This window comes from Gadus macrocephalus, chromosome 18 (genome assembly GCF_031168955.1).
Source record: "Gadus macrocephalus chromosome 18, ASM3116895v1".
Classification (NCBI taxonomy): domain Eukaryota; kingdom Metazoa; phylum Chordata; class Actinopteri; order Gadiformes; family Gadidae; genus Gadus; species Gadus macrocephalus.
This window is the reverse complement of record NC_082399.1, coordinates 15926816-15946726: the sequence shown is the minus strand read 5'-3', so window position 1 is coordinate 15946726 and position 19911 is coordinate 15926816. Positions and strand designations below refer to the sequence as shown.

General features: G+C 46.4%; 1 protein-coding gene across 24 annotated transcripts in view; it reads left to right on the top strand.

Moving 5' to 3' along the window:
- mapta (microtubule-associated protein tau a) overlaps positions 1-19900 on the top strand; it is a 22985-nt gene extending 3085 nt beyond the window's left edge. The window contains exons 2-15 of one of the 24 annotated variants that reach the window (XM_060036715.1): positions 2753-2908; positions 5822-5920; positions 6639-6728; positions 7715-7729; positions 9726-9754; positions 10101-10247; positions 10586-10640; positions 11153-11400; positions 11663-11755; positions 12387-12479; positions 13360-13452; positions 14711-14792; positions 15314-15420; positions 18053-19900. In XM_060036715.1, coding sequence (XP_059892698.1) covers positions 2767-2908; positions 5822-5920; positions 6639-6728; positions 7715-7729; positions 9726-9754; positions 10101-10247; positions 10586-10640; positions 11153-11400; positions 11663-11755; positions 12387-12479; positions 13360-13452; positions 14711-14792; positions 15314-15420; positions 18053-18250 — 1491 coding nt within the window. In that variant the 5' untranslated portion in view covers positions 2753-2766 and the 3' untranslated portion in view covers positions 18251-19900. The other 23 variants (XM_060036718.1, XM_060036717.1, XM_060036716.1 and 20 more) reach the window with 23 other exon arrangements.
- The last annotated feature ends 11 nt before the right edge of the window (positions 19901-19911 follow it).

The window sequence follows — 19911 nt, the reverse complement described above, 5'->3', positions numbered from 1 at the left end:
CTTTTAGTAACACTGAATATTTGGGATGTCGTAGAGACGAGGCAACACCTACATTGAGCATATTTCTTCAAGAACTTTCTACGTTTCAACAAAATGTTTTTCCAATTTTTGGTATAATGTTCTTTTTTTAAACCAATTATTTTTGGAAAAGTGTTTAAGGTCTTGAAAATCAAGCTCAAAACAAACTATAGAAACGGGATGTAAAAACCTTCAATAACCATAACCTTTAGCAAGGGATGTATCTCCTCTGCATGGCCCAAATATCTTGTCAGAATGTTGAAAATTTGATTAATATTATCTCAACGTTGGCTGATATACAGAGTCTTAGAAAGACGGATTGTATAAGCAGGGTCTGAATCCCTGCCCACCTGGCTGTTTTGGTTAGTTGTGTAGTAGTTGTGTAGTCTGTATAGTAATTGGTAGATGCCTTGGAAACTTGAGTGCAAGGCAATTGATTACCTGCTTGGCTCCGTATTCAGGCGGGAAAATAGACCCCAACCATTTAACCGTTTTCAAGAAATAGAAGGAAATCCATATGATTCAAATCCATATGATGGTTTTGCCAATGCATTACGAATATCTGTTGTCCATTAGTTTAAGGATTTGAAGAACCAACCAAACAGTGAAGTTACACTAAACCTATCTCTGGGATCTTTTTTTGAATGGAAACAGTTCCCACTGTTCCCAATAAACACATTAAAACACATTATGGTTTCTATGGTATGTATGTATAACTCCTAAACTACTAACTGAAATGTGTCCTCTGGCTGTCCTTCAGTTAATCTGGGATGTTTATAGGCCTACATGTCAAGATTATCAGCCCCATGAAATCTGGCTGCTATCAACCTTGAGTTAGTTTCCTTCAGTGTTACCTCGTTCAGCCGAGTTAGCTCTTGTAAAAAAATATGTAAAATGCAATGTAATGTAATGCGATGTAGCCCTGTTATCCATGTTAGCTCCATTGTTTTGGCTATTCCTGTTGGGTCTGACATTTTGCGATCCCAATTAGCTTTAATAGCCAAGTGATCTTCGTTAGCTTCCTAAGCCCTGTAAGCTCTATCAGACCAGTTACATCTATTGGCTCTGATATCACTGTCAGCCCAATAATCTAATTGAGCTCTATTAGCTCTGATCTATTTATTATCCCAGTAGGCTCCTCTCAGACATGTTAGACCAGTAGCTTTGGGTTTGGCTCTATTCTTTTTTAGACTTAGTATTTAAGATGAATTATCTCATATATTACTGTAATCTATCTTGGTTCTGATTGCTAATGTATATCTGTTAGCTCTGGGAGGCCTTGTCCACAAAGCCAGGAGGTTCTGAAGGCCTGTTGTCCTTGGCAGCTCCGCAGAGCACTCTGTTGTTCGGACTCCGTCATGTGTGAGGCTCGTAACTCGCTATCTAGCGACAAAGACAGTTCTGTGGGCTACAGACAACTCCATTCATTTGTGTTTGTATTGAGGCAACAAAACCTCTAACTCTAGAGCTGAAATGTTTTCGCACACCCCCGAAAACAATTTAAAACCTTTTTAAATTGTATTCTGGGAGCTTTTGGCCTTACTTCCGATATTATACGATGGAGAGGGGGAATCAAACTATGTTATCATTTAGGTAGCGTGACAGCGTTTAGCAAACATGTCGCGAGGCTAGCCAACAGTTAGCCTGTCCGCTCAGCATGCAGTCCTTTAACGAGCCAACTCATTTGTGTGTGGAATGTTCTTCAACTGCTGAAGGTCAGGAGATACGCTAATGTCACCCAGCGTAACCACAGCAACCGCTGCAGCCCTTATGTGGGTTGTTGTTGACATGGTAGTGTATTAGCATGCCAACGTTACAGGATTTAACGTGAGCTTAGACTAGATCAAGTGAGTGAGGCCATCTTTAACCACAGAGAGTGTTCTGGTGAGTGTAGGAGTGAGACATGGGTTCTAACTTCTAACAGTTGCCATGGAATTGGGGTGATAAAGCCTCTCTCTCACAAAACACCCAAACATAAAATACAAACTTGAAACCCTGCACTGGCCTGCTGCATGTGTGTTTGTGTGTGTGTGTGTGTGTGTGTGTGTGTGTGTGTGTGTGTGTGTGTGTGTGTGTGTGTGTGTGTGTGTGTGTGTGTGTGTGTGTGTGTGAAGGAGAGAGCTCTGAGAACTGTGTCAGGACCAGAGAAGTGCATGTAATCTAAATCCTGGATTTAAATTCATATCTAATCCTATTTTTCTCCAGATTTTAGTAATTCTCGTCTCCCTGCCAGGTGTGTGTGTGGGGGAGACATGCAATTGTACACACATCCTAATCACCAATTATTCCAAACACACCACGAACATGGCCTGGTTTTGTCAAGTCATGGAGTGATGTGATTGGGCGGTGGGGGCGAGGTCATAACTTGTTCAGGAAGTGAGAGTGGTCCGGGCGTCTGTAGGGGGTATTTCTGTCCAGCGTGCTGAAATCTGATGCCCATGGTGCATGTCAGGACTTATTAATATCCCCGTCCTTAACATCCTGTCCCTCACACACCCCTCAAATTCAGCCAACAGACAAAGGCTTTATGATATCATTTTATTTGTATTATTATTTTTAATTCGGATTTGTCTATTCTGGTTCCTTAAAGCCACATTCAACTCCAGGTGTGGTTAAAGATTCCACTGCTGAAATACTATTTAAACTGTTACCTCAGTGCCTCTCAATGTCAGAGTAGTGCTAGGTTACACTGCCAATCACCTGCCCCCCCCCCTCCACCCCCCACCCCCTCCAGCCCAGAGAGTCAGGATGGACCAGGACATGATGAACAACACCGCGGGACGCTCCTCAGCGGGGGGAGACAACCTCAGCTCCTCGCTGGCCGGCATGACGGTCAACGACCTCAACCACCAGGAGAACGGGCTGCAGGCCACGCAAGGCTCCATGAAAGGTCAGACTGAACCCCCTCCCCTCCCTTCACACACACACACACACACACACACACACACACACACACACACACACACACACACACACACACACACACACACACACACACACACACACACACACACATACACATCCACCGGGGAAGGTCAGGTCCCTGCTTAGGGTCCAGGGTCATGCTTAGGTATAGGGGTGGGCTAAACACCCAAAATAAAACTGTTCTCTGCTCCCTCCCCCCTACGTTTCTCCGCCATTGAGAAGTGTTGTGTTTCATGATGCAACACTTGAAAAGTATGAGGGATTCCCCAAACCAATCAGCAAAGAGATGCCCTTATTGGCCAGAAATAATCTGGGTTGGGTCTCAGATGTATATTGCCTCGCTCAGAGGAAGGCACAAACTCAAACGAACGCTCACCTCAAAAGAGATATTTTCACAGCGCATTTCATTCAGTATTAGCTGATGTGTGGCTAGTCCATTTCTTACAAATGACCCTCAAATACAGTAATTGCTCTTAAACCTTAAACCACCCACAGCACCTGTAATGTCAAGATTTTGCTTTATATCATTATATAATTATTTTAGAATATCTACATTATTGCAATATTATTGTCCCAATGACTTGAGTATGTAGGACTGTAATGTTGACATGTCGTCAGGTCTTCGTATCAAAGGACAACATGTCAAGTCTCTGAACAGCGTCTGGGCAGCACGCCCTACAGTGGTCTGAGCTGGGGGGGGGGACCAGAGAGCCAGGCTTTGGTCTGTTAATCCTGCTTTATATAAGAGATGTACTGTGGGCCCCTGGGCCCCTGGCTGCAGCTGTAATCCAGCATCATCTGGGTCAGACCCCTCATCATTTCACTCTCTCTCTGCTCTCATCTCTCTGTGCTCTCTCTGTCTGCTCTATCGGTCTGCTCTCTCTCTCGCCCTCTCTGCTCTCTCTCCCTTGGTCTCTCTCTGTCTGTGGTCCCTCTGCTCTCCTATTATGTCACTGTTCTCTCCCTCTCTGTGCTCTCTATCACTGTTCTCCCCCTCTCTCTCTGCTCTCTCATTCAGTGTACAACAAACAGCCTTTTACAGAAAGTATACACTGGCACTCGGTCAAAGCCGTGTACGGGCACAGAGAAAGGGCACAGCGGGTAAAACCCCTCTTTTGTGGAAACATTTGTGCAGTTGGAGCGACAAATGTTGGAAAATAACGAACACAGCTGCAACTGTATGATTTCAGATCAGATAGAGCAGCGTTTCCCAATCCAAATCACGGTTGTACGTTTTTGCCTATTTATAAACTGTAGATATTTGATGATGCATTCTAAAGGTTTGAAAGGTCCCATTATTTTTCTGTATCAGCCTGGTTAACAGCCTACAATTCATAGCTAAGATAGCCCGATACATGCACATGTATGCACATGTTCTCTGGGACATTTATAATTACAAGCAGGTTGGCACATTAATCAGACATTCAAAAATGTTGTTCAGACCTCAAAACCTGAAAAGTGAGAGTGCCTATAGGGTTGAGCCCAAATAACATTTCTGCCAGCATGTATCTAAAGACCGCCAGGATCCTAGTCGCTCTGCAGAGACCCTGCGAGCCCATCTTGCCATCCAGGGCCTCTCAGAAGAGAAGTGATTCAGTCCTCCCAGAGGTAACGTCTCTGTGGCGGTTTAACTCATCGCTGATTGGTCGAGCCGGTTATGTGTTTGGTTTTCGACAGCCAGCCAGGACAATAGCATTAATGCACCCGGCGTAATCAAAGCATTGTACTTTCAGTTAGTTGCGATGCACCTACCATCCACTTTGTGTCTCTGCATGGTGACGTCGATCTTTGCATATGTGTTGTACACAGAACTGTGCATCCAGACATCGGGTTCAGGCAAGATCATATAGAGAGGTTGTTGCTGGGTGCCAGTTCATGATCTGTGGTGAGCTCCAACCATCTGTGTCCCCCCGTGGTCCTGTCTCCCCATATGGCCATCTAGTACGTAGCCTAGCCTTCCCTGGCCTCCAGGCCTCGTTAGTGCCCTCCTCCTCCCCATTCATATTTCCCATCAGGCCTTGCACACAAAGGACACAGTTGTCAGGTACGTCAACCAAAACCAAGAGCAGTTTACCCATGGTGCACCATCCAGTCGGTGCAGTACTTGACTTACTAGGAGGTGCAGCCGAACGTGTAGCATTGTAGCAGAGCTAAGTAAACATGCTAAAGGCTTTCATGGATATGATGTAAAAGGTTCCATCAATCAATTTAACGTGTTAAAATTATATTCTAATTCATATCTTTGTGTTCCATTATCTTCTTTAAATCTGAGCATATTGGAAGCAACATGCTTTTTAAACAATACAGAATTTGGTTCTGTGTCAAACATCTCCAGCTCTGTAACGAGGGCCTCTCAGAGAGGAACCTCCATCAATGAACCCCCAGGGCCACTCTGTAGAGGAGGGATATCCCTCTAAGACTGAGTGATGGGTTCATCAGCTCACCTTTCAGGGCGGATCGATGAGAGACATGGTGCGGTGTGGTGACTGATGTTGAGATCCCATGGGCCTCTTAGCATGCAGCTAGCATACATTAGCTGTGAGGCAGAGGAAAGAGTTCAGCAGAGGAAAGAGTTCACCAAACATGTTTAGATTTTTGTAATGTGAAGCTACTTATTATTGAAACTTTATTTATAATTGGTTTTACCAGCTCTCTGCCTCCTTATATGTATTGTTTTGAATTATAATCATGAGATTGTTTCTATTGATCATGTTTTTGTACTCTTTGGAAAGGGTCAGAGTGTACAGAAAAGTTTAGGACTATCACTAGAAAGTTTTCTGATGACGATGATTATTTTTTACTACTTTACAGCATCCGTTTGAGATGTTGAATCCTAAGTAAACGTTGAATTTCATCATTACTCGCCTTTGATTTCCAGAGGAAGCAGCCGATGCTAATGTAGCTACCTCCATATCGGGGCTCTCTCAGGAAGAAAGCTACCTGCAACCTGATGTCTCTAGTGGGGAGGTGCTCCTTGGTACGGACCACCCATAACTCTACTCTATGCTATGCTAACTAGACTACCGCTACTATATTCCCTAACTGCTACGCTAACCCTGCCAGAGCTACAATAACTTTGCTAACGCTACTCTATTCCCTCTGCTAGGCTAACCAGGCTAACCCTACTCTATTCCCTCTCTGTTAGGCTAACCAGGCTAATCCTGCTCTATTCACTCTGCTAGGCTAACCAGGCTAACCCTACTAAATTCCCTCGCTGCTATTCTAACCAGGCGTACACTATTTTTTCCCCTTTCTGCTGCTAGGCTAACCCTATCCCGTCTCTGCTCTGTGAACCAGCCAATGCTATTCATACCCTCTCTGCCATGTGTATGTTCCTAGCCTCCAGTCAACCGCCAAATAGTCTTTATTGCCTCGACGTGTGCTGTTTATTTTCTGTTTACCTCTGCAACGCTAACGTCTTGTTTCTGGCTGTCTGCTCAGTGGCCCACCCTGAATAAACACTCAGTGTGGGCCTTCATCCCTTTAGACAACATGTGTAGCTGTACTCTTCTGAACAAGTAAACATAAACACCTACATGTAAACCGCTTCATATGAACCTGCAAATATCCACAAACCTCTGTACAGCTGCACACCTCCTTGAATGTCCATGTAAAGCTCTCCATGTAAATGTAAAGATGCAGTAGCCTCTAACTAACCCTGGGTTCTCCATTCCCCAACCCCGGGGCCTGAGCAGAGGAACCGGCCCAGGCTCCAGAGGCTCTGTGCGGGCCCTCAGACCCCGAGAGCGGCCCCTGTGAGGACCATGTTCAGCTTGGTGCCTCTGGTGAGACGCGGACCCGATGTCTGCTGTTCGGCTCCTGCCTTGCATTCGATTTCCCACAACCATGTGCATGTTCTATAAATATATATAGGTTATGTCACGTTAAAAATAATACTAATGTATTCTTTGGCGAAACAAAGTGATCTTGGACGAGAGTTTGCATTTGATTTGTAATTTCATTTCACTAACCATTGATTTCCTGCTTGCTTTGCTTTCTGGTTGGGTCAATTGAATGTCTTTTAAAATGCTCATACTATGATTTGCTTATGCAGCTCTGGAGTGGAAATCTTGTGTGTTGAACGACAAACGGAAATGTCTCGAACGAGGATATGAATATGAAGAAGAGAAGACCACGTCATCTTCACACACACACTTGATCCTTTGCCGACATGTAGACCTCCTGTGTTTCAAATAGTTTTGATCAACCAATGGATTCTTAGAAGCTCACAACAAAGTGGCAGTGATTCATGCAACACAATACCGTTTCCCCATTAACTGGTCGGTTTGTTTACATTTGCGGTTGGAAAACGCTGTAGTTGTGTCCACGCCCCCCTCAAGAGCCAGGCTTAATCACGGCAACTCCGCCACGCCCCACACGGAGAGTCACCACGCCGGTCTCTGTGGACGGAGATGTCCGAGCCGGGCAGTACCTCCGCCCAGGCCTCCCAGAATGTCCAATGGAGATCAGGACCCCTGGGTGACGCGACCACATGGGTTCCTCGCTCCGTCCTCATACAGTCTCCCCCCCCCCCAGGCCTCTGCTGTGGCTGCTCATGGGGTTCAGGTCCTCTGCTCTGAGCTCGGGGTGAACTGGAAGGAATGGGCTGTCGTTGTGTGTGGCCTCTGGTTTCATTTGCGCTGCTTGGTTTTGGATTGAAGGTTTCTACGTCTTGTGGTGTGTTGAGATATGAATGGTGGGTCATTGTGTTTTACATAAAGGGTCTGATGTTCTGTTTCTCTCCTCCTCTGCCTCTCCCGGTCCGCCACAGGACCTGCTGCTTCAGGTATTTACACTAAAGTAACAATGTACAGAAATTGTAAAGAAGCACTGTGAAATGCATCAACATTTAACCCACATAAACCAGGGAACTAATTTGGAATGTTTGTATATATTTTTAAATGATTGAATATTGAGTCATTAGTGTTTTCACTGTATTTGTTTCACTTCAAATAATCTACATATATTTAAATTAAATAATATAACCTTTTAGTTGATGTGCTTCAAAGAAACAATAAGTATACAATATATATAAACATCCATGACCATGGATGTTTATATAGTATATAATGACATATACAATTATTTAATATATAAGTAACCATGGTCATAGATGTTTTCGTGTTGCACCTTGAGAATCCAATTTCCTTTGAGCACCTTTGATGCGGAAACAGAATACAACTATGACTTGCAATGGCACATCTCATCCACCGGGGGCGACGTGTACCACATCTCTGTTGTGCGGCATTCAGTCCCTGGTGATGTCATTGAGAGAACTCCGATACACCCTGACCTCATTCATCATTCATCCTCATGAGTCATGGTCCTTGTTGGTCACATGGTCACTGTTTGTTTGTGTTGTCATTCACTCACTTTTGATTTCTCCGTAATCTGCCTCCATCAACTGCTCTTCTCCCTGTTCACAACTTGGTTTTCCACCAATGGGGATCTGGTGCGGCGTGCTGTAAATGTCAACGCTAATCTGCTCTCTAAAAGAGCAAACAGAGCCCGACATTAGCACCACTAGCACCATTAGCGAGCTAGCTCCAGCCACCGAGAGCGACCCAGGGCCCGGCAAGGGGGCCAATGGGAAGGGGGATCGCCTCAGGAGCCCTGGAGCTGAGGAAGAGGACGCTGGAGTGATGATGAAGGATGAGAGTGGGAGGAGTATGACTGACCCTTCATGGCCGACCCAGGACCCGGGGTGCAGCGCCGCGGCCGGGGACCCCCTGGCCCACGGCGGGAGCCCCGGAGTGCCCGACTCCCAGCGAGCCATCAGCCTAGATGCTGCCGAGTGCCTGGAAGAGTCCAACCAGGCTCTGGTCCGCAGCGCCGCCCTGGAGGACCTCACCTCCATCGGGGAGAAGAAGAGGCTCTGGGGCGACCCGGGGCAAGAGGACGACTCGCAGCCACGGCAACCCCCGGCAGAACACCAGCCTCCTCCTGAAGAACATCGGGCCGTGAACGGGGCGAGCAATGGGGTCACTTCAGAACATCTGCATTCCCCCGACCCCACGAGTTGCGAGGTGGCTCCGGACGACCCCTCAGAAGAACCCTTAGAACGGCCCTCAGACCTTGAGGGGATGCGTGAGGCCCCACACGCTGCACACCTCAACGGGGGATCTGACGAGGGACAGAGAGCAGACCAGACGACGGGAGACGAGGCTGAGGGGAGGGCAGATGTTTGTACGGAGTCACAGGTGAACGATGTCACAGAGACCTGCAGATCGACCGAAAACCTCCAGAAAAGCAGTTCACCGGCCAGAAGGTCGATGGTGCCGGTCCCTGTGGTTAAAGGTCTGTTTCCGCGGTCAGTCCTCACCGATCCCAACGCTGCACCCTTCAGTTAATCCCCCCCCCCCCCACTCTTCTGCTTCGGAATGCCACTCAGCCCTGCTCCCCCACACCCCCGCTGGGCGGAGGTCTCAGAGCCAGGCGAAGCTGCTTTACTCCCCTCCACACCCTCTTTATCGTTTCATCACTGTCCTCCATCATTTCATTTTGCTCTTGTTGGTAATGCCCCCTCCCTCCATCCTCTCTGGGGGGCCTCTGGTTGTGGTATTTATGGGCCATTCTGCATGCGTCACTCATCACAAGCTGATTGCGTTCAGGGTTTCTATTTGACACACACACACACACACACACACACACACACACACACACACACACACACACACACACACACACACACACACACACAGACAGGTGTGCGCGTGAGAATGGACGTGGCTTGTGAACTATTCAAAAGATGTGGCTGAGATGTTTCCTTTCTGTCCTCACAGCAAAGATTGACAACACTGGAGAGAAGAAGGTGAGTTAACAAAGCCTTTGTTTGTGAGAGCAGTCATAAATCATAAAGAACTGCTATAAACTATAATTATATAATTCATTAAGTCCTATTCAGGATCGATATTACCATGATGCATTGGGAACGGTTCATCTACGGTAATGGTCTGGTGTACTTTTGGTTAAGGCAAGGCTTTTGAGTGGTGTGGTTAAGTTAAGGTAAGGGTTTTGGGGGATACAGGGCACACTCAGAATAATGGCCTGGAAAGGTTCTAGTGACCGCCCGTCTTTCAACACGTAGGACATGTAAGTATCATCATGCAACCCTGTCGGTACGACTCTTCACCCATGTTCCTCTTCCTGACAAGAAGACCCAACCCGCGACCACAGCTAGGCCCAGGTCTTGCCCTAAAAAGGTGCCTGCGTTACCCAAAGGCTCCGTAACTCGGGCCCCGCCCTCAAATGGGACAGGCTCCAGCCCCAGGAAGCCGGTCGCTGCAGACCAGAGTCAGTGCAGAGTGAGTAGAGGCCGCCAGCCCTCTGGCTGGGTTTAGCTGCTGCCTGAGAGTGATGCTCACGCAGACACGCAAAATGGATGCCCTCGTCTCACTGCCTGTCGGACTGTGTCTTGTGGACATCTATTTGAGGGGAGATGTTACTACTACCAGACACTCACTAACCCCAGCCCTGTTTATCATAAGGCTCACATTGCGGACTGTACTAAGACACTCATCTGCAACTCATGCCTGAAATGCTCTCTCTCTCTCTCTCTCTCTCTCTCTCTCTCTCTCTCTCTCTCTCTCTCTCTCTCTCTCTCTCTCTCTGAGATCTTAATTGAGTGTGTTTTGATCTACAGCCTGCAAGTGCCACCAAGCCTCAAGTTCCAGGAGCCAAAATTCCCGCCAAAACAGGTAAGATCGGTTAAATATTCCTCTTTTCAAATCAGATATGAACGTATTCATAGGTTATAATTTGTCTATACATTTTCTTGCGATACAGCTAGTTCCAGGAAACCGCCCACTCCAAAAAATGACCAAGGTAAAAAGATCCCATAGGGCGGCTAGCCGATCAAACGCTTAGACGCTGAGACGCAGAAACCGCACAGCCATGGTGAGATCAGGTCCAGCATGAGACCTGAGATCAGGTCCACCCTGAGAGAAGGTCCATCCTGAGACCTGAGATCAGGTCCAGCAGGAGATCAGGTCCACCTTGATCACACTTTGTTAACTTCTAAGCAGCAGAACATCTAGTGCCTTTAATAAGCTTGTGGATTGGTTGGTAGACTGGCTGGTTTGGTTTGGTTTGGTTTGCTTTGATTGGTGGCCGGTTGGTTTGGTTGATGGTTGGGGATTGGCCTAATGGTTTGAACGGTTGACTGGGTTGATTGTTGGATGGTTGCTTGACTGGTGTCCTGGTGCCACAGTAGACGGCGCCAGTGGCCAGAGCAGCCCCAGCACCCCCAAGTCCCCGGGCAGCATGACCCGGGCCGCACTGGAGGCCAACAAGGTGAAGAAGGTGGCGGTGGTCCGCTCAAGCCCCAAATCCCCTGGCTCGCTGAAGAGCCGCTCCCCGGCGCCGCTGGCCGCCGCCGCCCCTCTGCCGGACCTGAAGAACGTCCGCTCCAAGATCGGCTCCACAGACAACATCAAGCACCAGCCAGGCGGGGGAAAGGTAACCACGGCCACCGAGTCCCCCCCAGCGATGATTTGAGAGTTTAGTAGGTGTTGGATTACAGAAACAACACATAAGGCCCCTTGTGGGTCATACGTCCACTCTGAATCTGGTGCTATGACCTAAGAGCTGTACCATAGTTTGATTTCAGTGTTTGATTTGCACCAGGACCGCTCACCACTGACTGACTTCACAGCCTCACTACACACACACTCCACGTCTTCTGACCGTCCGCTGACATGCCTTCCTGTGTCCTCTCCAGGTGCAGATCCTTGACCAGAAGATCGACGTTAGTAATGCCCAGGCAAAGTGTGGTTCTAAAGCCAACCTCAAGCATGTGCCAGGAGGCGGCAATGTGAGTAACTTAAGGGTTGACTCAACGCTGAGTCCTGAGTGTCTCTGTAGTTATGATCAAGTCAACCAAACCACTCGTGCTAGAAACCCAAACGCGCTCACCCTCCCTGTCGAGGCGCACACCTGGACTTCCTCATGACTGCACTGAATGCATTTTTCTAGTTCAACCTCTTTCTGAATGCTTCTCCATCGGGCCTTCTTGTCCTCGATGGTACAACTAGAACTGTTTATAGATTGACCTCATGCACTCCTGGACATTTCAACTTCCTACTTTCATCTTCTTGCATCCCCTAGCCTGTACCATTGGAGAGCTGTGAGGAGGCTGACGACTGATAGATACAGACAGAAATTGAGTTAGATGAATAATTAGATAGAGATATCGAGAAAGATGAATGATTAGATAGAGAGATTGATAGATAGATAGCCATTGAGGAAGTTGACAATTGATGGCTGTATAGCAAGCAAGCCAGACAGACAGACAGGACTTCATACCGCCTGTCGTGAAACCACTTCATGTGGCTCTCTCTCTCTCTCTCTCTCTCTCTCTCTCTCTCTCTCTCTCTCTCTCTCTCTCTCTCTCTCTCTCTCTCTCTCTCTCTCTGTGTCTCTCTCTCTCGCGTTCTTCTACTCAGGTTCAAATCCTGGATAAGAAGATAGATGTGACCAATGTCCAGGCCCGCTGTGGCTCAAAGGCCAACCTGAAGCACACACCTGGGGGAGGAAAGGTGAGGTACCTGGGGAGTGAACATCACAAGCATATCTTCTCTGTGAGGCTCAACCTTGGAACAAATCGAGGATGTTGAATGATACAAAACCATTGGATGGCCTTTATACCTTAATGTCAAGACTTGTATTCCACAACATCTACTCACTGCTTTGAGTTGAAGTGGGAAGAGACTAAAAAAGCTGATCCAGAAGGTTCTGTCCCCTCTCCAGGTCCTTCTCCAAGGTCAGTGCTGTAGGCGCACAGAGGACGTGGATAATGGAGGCTAGATGATGGTTGATTGATTGATGGACAGTTGATGGACTATAGCTGGTTGATTGTTTAATGGATGCATCATGGACTATAGATGGTTGATTGATTGATGAAGGACGGTTGATGGATGGATAATAGATGTATCGAAATCCTCAGGTTTTCAAGATGAAACCTAGTGTTGGTCAGCTACCATACTTAGTCCAAAAAGTGCAGCTTCTACTTTGGATACATTTTCGCTAGCATCTCCAGCAGAGCTACGGGGCTGGTGATGTGAGCCACCAAGGGATGAACCGCTGAGTCCAGAGAGCCTCTGTAGTTATGATAATCTAAACAAAACCCAAAGATACAAGTTATCCTAACTGAGATCCTCCTTGGACCTCATGTCCCTCCAAGAACACCTCTCCTGTTCTGAGGTCAGCTTGGCAGCACTGCTGTCCCAACACAACTGAGATAACTCTGTTCCAAGGTCAGCTTGGCCGTCCCAACCCAACGGGGGATAACTCTTTTCTGAGGTCAGCTTGGCCGTCCCAACCCAACGGGGAATATCTCTGTTCTGAGGTCAGCTTGTCCGCAGGGCTGTCCCATCCAAACGGGGGATAACTCTTCTTCTACATTGTTACCTTTTCCAGGTACAAATTCTTGAACAGAAGCTGGACTTAAGCAATGTGCAGTCTCGCTGTGGATCCAAAGATAATATTAGGCATGTGGCCGGAGGAGGCAATGTGAGTAGCAAGGGCTGGAGGCTGCATCCTGGACCCCTGATGCACCTCCAACAGAACTGGGCGCCCCGCCCTGCACGAGACTCACCTGCTGTTAACCCTGTGTGTTGGTCCCCCCCCACCTCTCTACCTCACCCAGCCTCTATTAACAGTACCTTCTGAAGGGCATTGCATCATTTCAACTGCGACATAGATGAGTCACAGCTACACAATACCTTCACCTGCTGTGAGCTTCCTAGCTGATGCTCGTTGATTCCATTGAAGGCGTTATCAGAATCAATGCAGTCCATCATGTCATTGCTTTTCCGGCCGATCAATCTAAAGTTAAACAAGGGAGGGTGGCCCTGTAGCAGCTGAAGGTATGCAATGCCCTGGTCTGATAAGAGGATGGTTACAGCCCTAGCCTGGACGTCCTGTTTTGGTGTAACTACTCCAGTAATGTGCTGTGAACTTTGACCCCCCTTCCTCAATCAACATGCATGCCAGTGGGCTGAATGATCTGAGCAGACAAATGGGAGGTGGAGAGAAGAGCCTCCCGGTCAGGAAGTAAAGAGCTGCTGGGCTTTGAGCTCGGACCGCTTGATGACATCCCCACTGACTGACAGCCAGCCAGACGGACAGACAGACAGACATTGAGGGACAGATACAGAGAGACGGTTAGACAGACAGATGGACATTCAGACAGACAGTGAGTGACAGACGGTCTGGACAGGGAGCTACTTGAAGACTGACAGTCAGACAGACAGACACACAGTGAGGCAAACAGAAAGGGCAGGCACGCCGACAGATTCAGACAGAGAGATGGACAGACAAACAGATAGCCGGGCTGACTGACAGACAGACAGAAAGATGGGTGGACGAATAAACGTACAGACACACAACAAATTCGAAACATCAACTATAAAACAATATATTTTTTTAAAACAGATCATTTTCAAATGTTTGATTTTAACAGTGTCATGTGACTCTAATCCTGCAAGTTAAATCTGTGACTGCTTCATATGAACTTAGAACAACATAGTTATCGTGATATCGTTAGCAAAACTGATTGCGTAAATTGGTTAGCATGAAATAGTTAGTCAAACATAGTTAGCATGACATAGTTCACTTGTGTAATGTGTGACAGTGCTATTAATGACTAACCTTCAGAGGCTAACAGGACAATGGACAGCGCTAGTCCCTTCTGTTTACCGTCCACAATGTCCTCTTCTTCAAAGCCTGAATCTTGTTTGGCTTTTTTTCTCCTTTCTTGTCTCTTAAGGTGCAAATCGTGCACAAGAAAATTGATTTGAGCAACGTTCAGTCCAAGTGTGGTTCAAAGGACAACATTCGCCACAAGCCAGGTACGAACTACTTGAAGGGCCTCTGTTTTACTAGCCTACTACGGGAGCGTACCTATGTTCCCCGGGTCCTATGTCCCCGCTTTGTATGGGACCGAGGAACATAGGACCCTGTGAGCAAATCTTTTTTTCGTAGGCTGGTAGGGGCCTGGTTATGGTAAGGGTTAGGTTTAGGGTTAACCCTCACCCTAACCCTAACCCTCACCCTTTGCACCCGGGGAACATAGGACCTGGGGAACATAGGGATGACCCCCCCTGCTACTACAGGGTTCACATCACAGTAATATAAAGCCTGCTTCAAGGTTCGGTTTTCGGGACACCTGGTGGTAATATCGTGCCCATCCCAGAAAATCAACTATACACACATAATCAGATCGGATATGCTTACCATTGTTGAACAGTTCATAAACAGAACAGAACAATCCATTTTATTGTAAAGCTTTCAAAGTGTGGTGCTGATTGAGTCTCGTATCCTTGTAGCTCAATTGTTTGTTTTTTTCAATTTTCTTGTTTGAATGATTTAGGTGGTGGAAATATTGAGATCAAGCATGACAAAGTTGATTTCAAAGTCCAGTCCAAAATCGGCTCTCTGGACAACATCGGCCATGTTGCAGGAGGGGGCGGGAGGAGGGTAAGCTAACGCTACATAGCTACAGAGAGTTAAAGCCAACACTACACAGCAAATTTAGATCTAAAGCTAATGGCTAACGCTACATAACTACAGAGAGCTAAAGCAAACACTACCCAGCAACTTAGATCTAAAGCTAATGGCTAACGCTACATAGCTATAGAGATCTAAATCTAACACTACTCAGCAACGTTCATATAAAGCTAATGGCTAAAGCTACATAGCTACAGAGAGCTAAATGCAGTTTTAGACCACTAGTGTGTTTTTAGAGCTCTAATCGCATTATTTCCCTTTGAGAGCCCTAGAGATATTAATGAACAGAGCTATTCTTGAACAGAGCCATTCGTGAATATAGCTTTTAGTGAACATAGCTATGAGTGAGCAGAGCTATTAGTGAACAGAGCTCTTAGTGAACCAACGCTTCTAGAGCACAATTTAACTTTGAGAGCTCTAGAGATTTTACAGAACAGAGATTTTAAATAAAAAAGCTTGGACTGAACCACAGCTTTTAGAGCATAACTTCATAGCCCCCGAGCTTCAAGTTAACTAAAGCTTTCAGAGCACTAGAACTGTTTGACAGCTAAGCGTTTAGACCAAGAAAACCTAGAGTGAACTAGAGCTTTGAGAGCATCAGAACTGTTAGACAGCTTAGCCTTTAGACCAAGACAACCTAGAGTGAACTAGAGCTTTAAGGGCACTAGAACTGTTAGGAAGCTAAGCCTTTAGACTAAGACAACCTTGAGTGAACTAGAGCTTTAAGAACCCTATAACTATTAGACAGCCACGCTTTTAGACCAAGAAAACCTAGTGAACTAGAGCTTTTAAAGAACATGGTTTTTAGAAAACTAGAGCACTTAGAGAAGTAGTTCTTCTTTCTTTTTATTTATTATACAGGAAAGTATTAGAAGTAACAAAGTTACAATATAAAACGGGCCTGTCTCAGTAAAATAACTGATTTCCAGCAGGTTAGTTCACCAACACTTAGGGTTTCCTCAACGCCTTATCGTTCTACACTCATCCTGTTTTCTCTGAGTTTGTTGTCTCATTCATTCACTCATTCATCACTAGTGATGGCAGTGTGACACTGAAGCTTCGATACGTGCTTCAAACCCTGATCTACAACTCCCAAGAAGCACTGCTTCGAAGCTTGCTTCAGAGCAAAAAAAATCACGTGACATGTGACGTCCGAAGCAGCAACTGGTTCGTTGCCTGAATGAATCCGACTGGTCCGCGGCTCGGTGGAGAAGCTTTGAGCAAAAAAAAAGAAACCGACTCAATCCATAAGGCAGCCTACCTCAATACAAATCTTTGAGTGTCTAACCCCATCCCACATAATCACCCCCTAGACTTACTCAAGCACACCCAACCAACCTTGCCCGAAGCCAGCTGGTCACCGCCTAATTATTGAATGAAAAAAACAAACACAATCGATGCTACAATTGTTTACGGGAGTTGTGCATAGTACGGTATGTAATAGAACAACGTAAGGTATCGATTAGAGTAGGCTAGGGGATAACACACTGACTGTGGAGTGGAGGACCCGGGTTCGAATCCCATTCCTGGGGGGAAAGTTTTTATATGCTGTTTCAATTATATCCTAGCCTACATCAGTTAGCCTATCTGGACAGAAGGCTAGGCATATCCCTTTAAGAACAATTTAGACATCTGTATTTAGATCAATCTTTATTCGTGAAAAGATCATGCTATTAAGTATTTGGGTTTGTGTGTTTGTGGGTCAAATAGTTTTCAAAGCAGGGATACGTTGAATCCACTGCAGCCTCGAACTTCGCCAGCAGAGGTCACTGTCACTGAAGCTTCGAGTAATGAACCCATTTTCGAAACATTGGCTCAACTGGTTCAATGCTTTATAAAAGCTTCATTTGCCCATCACTATTCGTTCTCACCATCAGGTGACCATTCCGTGGTTGTTTTTATGTTAAGTTCTGTGCTTTGAAGTTTTATTTTTCTGTTTTTTTTTTGTCATCCCATCCTCTCATGTTTTGTTGGCTGCCTTGGGGGGCTGGGGTCATCTCTCTAGAGAGAGCAGGGCAAGGGGTCAGAGGTCAGCACCTCAGGGAGCCCTTCCCCCGCCGTCTCCCCCCCACTGTCCCCCCCTAGCCTGCCCCCCGCTCCCGCCACCCCCCTCCTCACCAACCCCCTCATAAAGATTGAGGACACTCGTGAGTACCAAAGACCTCTGTTAGTTCAGACCTGTCCGTAGTCTGACCGTTGTCATGTGTTAAGGAATACCTTCCTTTAATGAGTTACCAGGTCAAACCTTGTATTGTCCACCAGGTGGTGCTCTAGTTTGTTACATGATCATCCAAAATTTCCCATCTGAGATAATACATTTCCCAGTTGACCTTTATAAGAAAATATTATGAATACTTAACATTCAATATTTAGCCTAGAAGCCCTAGATTAATCAAGTAGACTCAAGGTTAAGATAAGATAATGTGCTTTATTTATTTAAAATGTGAAATTTGTGGTGCCGCAGCCGGTAAATACACCACATACAAAAGAAAACTCACACAACACTAAAGTAGTAGAAACGTAGGCGAAAGTTGTTCACATAAATATGTATTTTAATATCTTCTGTCGTGGTTTTCCATCCGTCCTGTGTAACGTTCACCAGATTGAGTCCCACAAACTGACCTTCCGCGAGACGGCCAAGGCCCGCACAGACCACGGCGCCGAGATCGTGTCTCTGGAGGACTCCCCCCGCCAGCTGAGCACCGTGTCGTCCTCCGGCAGCCTCAACATGACCGACTCCCCGCAGCTCTCCACACTGGCCGACCAGGTGTCCGCCTCCCTCGCCAAGCAGGGCTTGTGAAACAGCAGCCCCCCCCCCCGGAAGAGCCCAGCCTTCCTCGTCCCTAGCCAACAGTTTTCTATCTTAATTTAGCTCCCTCACAGATATCCCAAACCTTCAAGGTGTTACTTAAAAAGAAAAAAAAAGAAGGTAAAGAATGTTGGCCATGCGGTCGAGTTCAAGTCTCTGTTGACCTCTGACCTGGTTAGGAGTTAGAGCAGTTTGATGGAGGACGGCCGCAGGCTCGATCCCCAGCCTCTTACCGTCATCATCCATGTCCGAGTCTAATGTCTTCACTCTTAAGTGGTCAAGTTTCCCAAATGTCCTTTTTTCCGTGTGATATGTTCCCCGCCCCCTTCCTACACGTTGCGTATTGATTGGTAGAAAAGATTGGAATGCGACCTGTAAGGTCAGAAAAGCGTTAAAACAAAAAATGTACAGGGTATAAAGGAGATATTAGACTAAACGTTTAAAATAAAAGCATAATTCTCGCTAAGGAGACGGTATAAACGCAGCGTTCTGTGCTCTACACAGAACCCTTGAACAGAACGGCTAGAGTAGAAATTATTCTTTTCCCCCCGTTGGGCACAGGTTCATAAGTGTATTCTGTGGATATGACATGTATTTGATATGGAGAAACATTTGTATTGTGCCTGCTACTGTCAGTGTTAACTTATTTTATACCATACTGCTGAAACTGTAACGCACCAAGCTTGACTTAGGGTGGAGATTATACTAGACACATAGCGAGTGTATAACCCATGGCCAATGTAGAAAACTAAATATCAAGTGAAGACTAGTTTATTATTGCTTAATGATTGAAACTTTGATCACCCATATCACTACAGTATAAAAGTTGTTAGGATTAGATAACGGGTGTTTAAATGATAACGTAGAGAAGGGATAAATGTTTGCAATCTCCAAATCAGTCCCACTATAAAACAAAGATAACCTGCTTAAGGAAATGACAGCAGACACATTTTGCTTTGAATAGTAGGATGCTCATTTGAGTTTGCCAAATTGAATGCACTTCAGCTTGTCTCAAGGCCTATTCCTAAACCCGCTGGGTGATTTCCCCGTTAATTAACCAACAGTGAAGAACGAGTCAAAGCCTCCCTAGAAAACCTTAACAGAACAAGATCCAGTCCTCATCCGTGGGAATGAACCCTGCATGTAGTCCGTAAAGGTCCTCGCACGCACACACACCTTAGTGTCCTGTTCCCCTGCTGTGGAGATCCCAGGGTCCACGGACTGTATGTGCACAAGGGGTGGAGCATCTTCCAACCAGTCCCTTCCCCGTCGTCCTACTGGTGTGACTCGGTTTAACCGGCATGCGGTGTCTCAGGCCGCAACCTTCACATAATAACCTGCATGCTAATATATCGGTTGTCTTGAAACACGACGGCACCATCAGCGTGGCAGATGGCGAGGAGGATCAGGAGGAGTTAGAGACTGAGGAGGAGGAGGGGGTCCCAGTCTTGATGAGGTGGTGCTCTTCTTTTGAACTAGAAATAGCTTTCCGTTTGCGGTAAGAAAACTCATCATTTTGAATTTATTTTGACGCTGTACATTCGTGGAAATGTGATTGCCATCAGTATTGTGGATTTTACCAATAACTGGTTTATGACCTTGTTGCTGTATGTGTATTTGAAAATAAATGCTATGAAATCACGGTCTGCTTT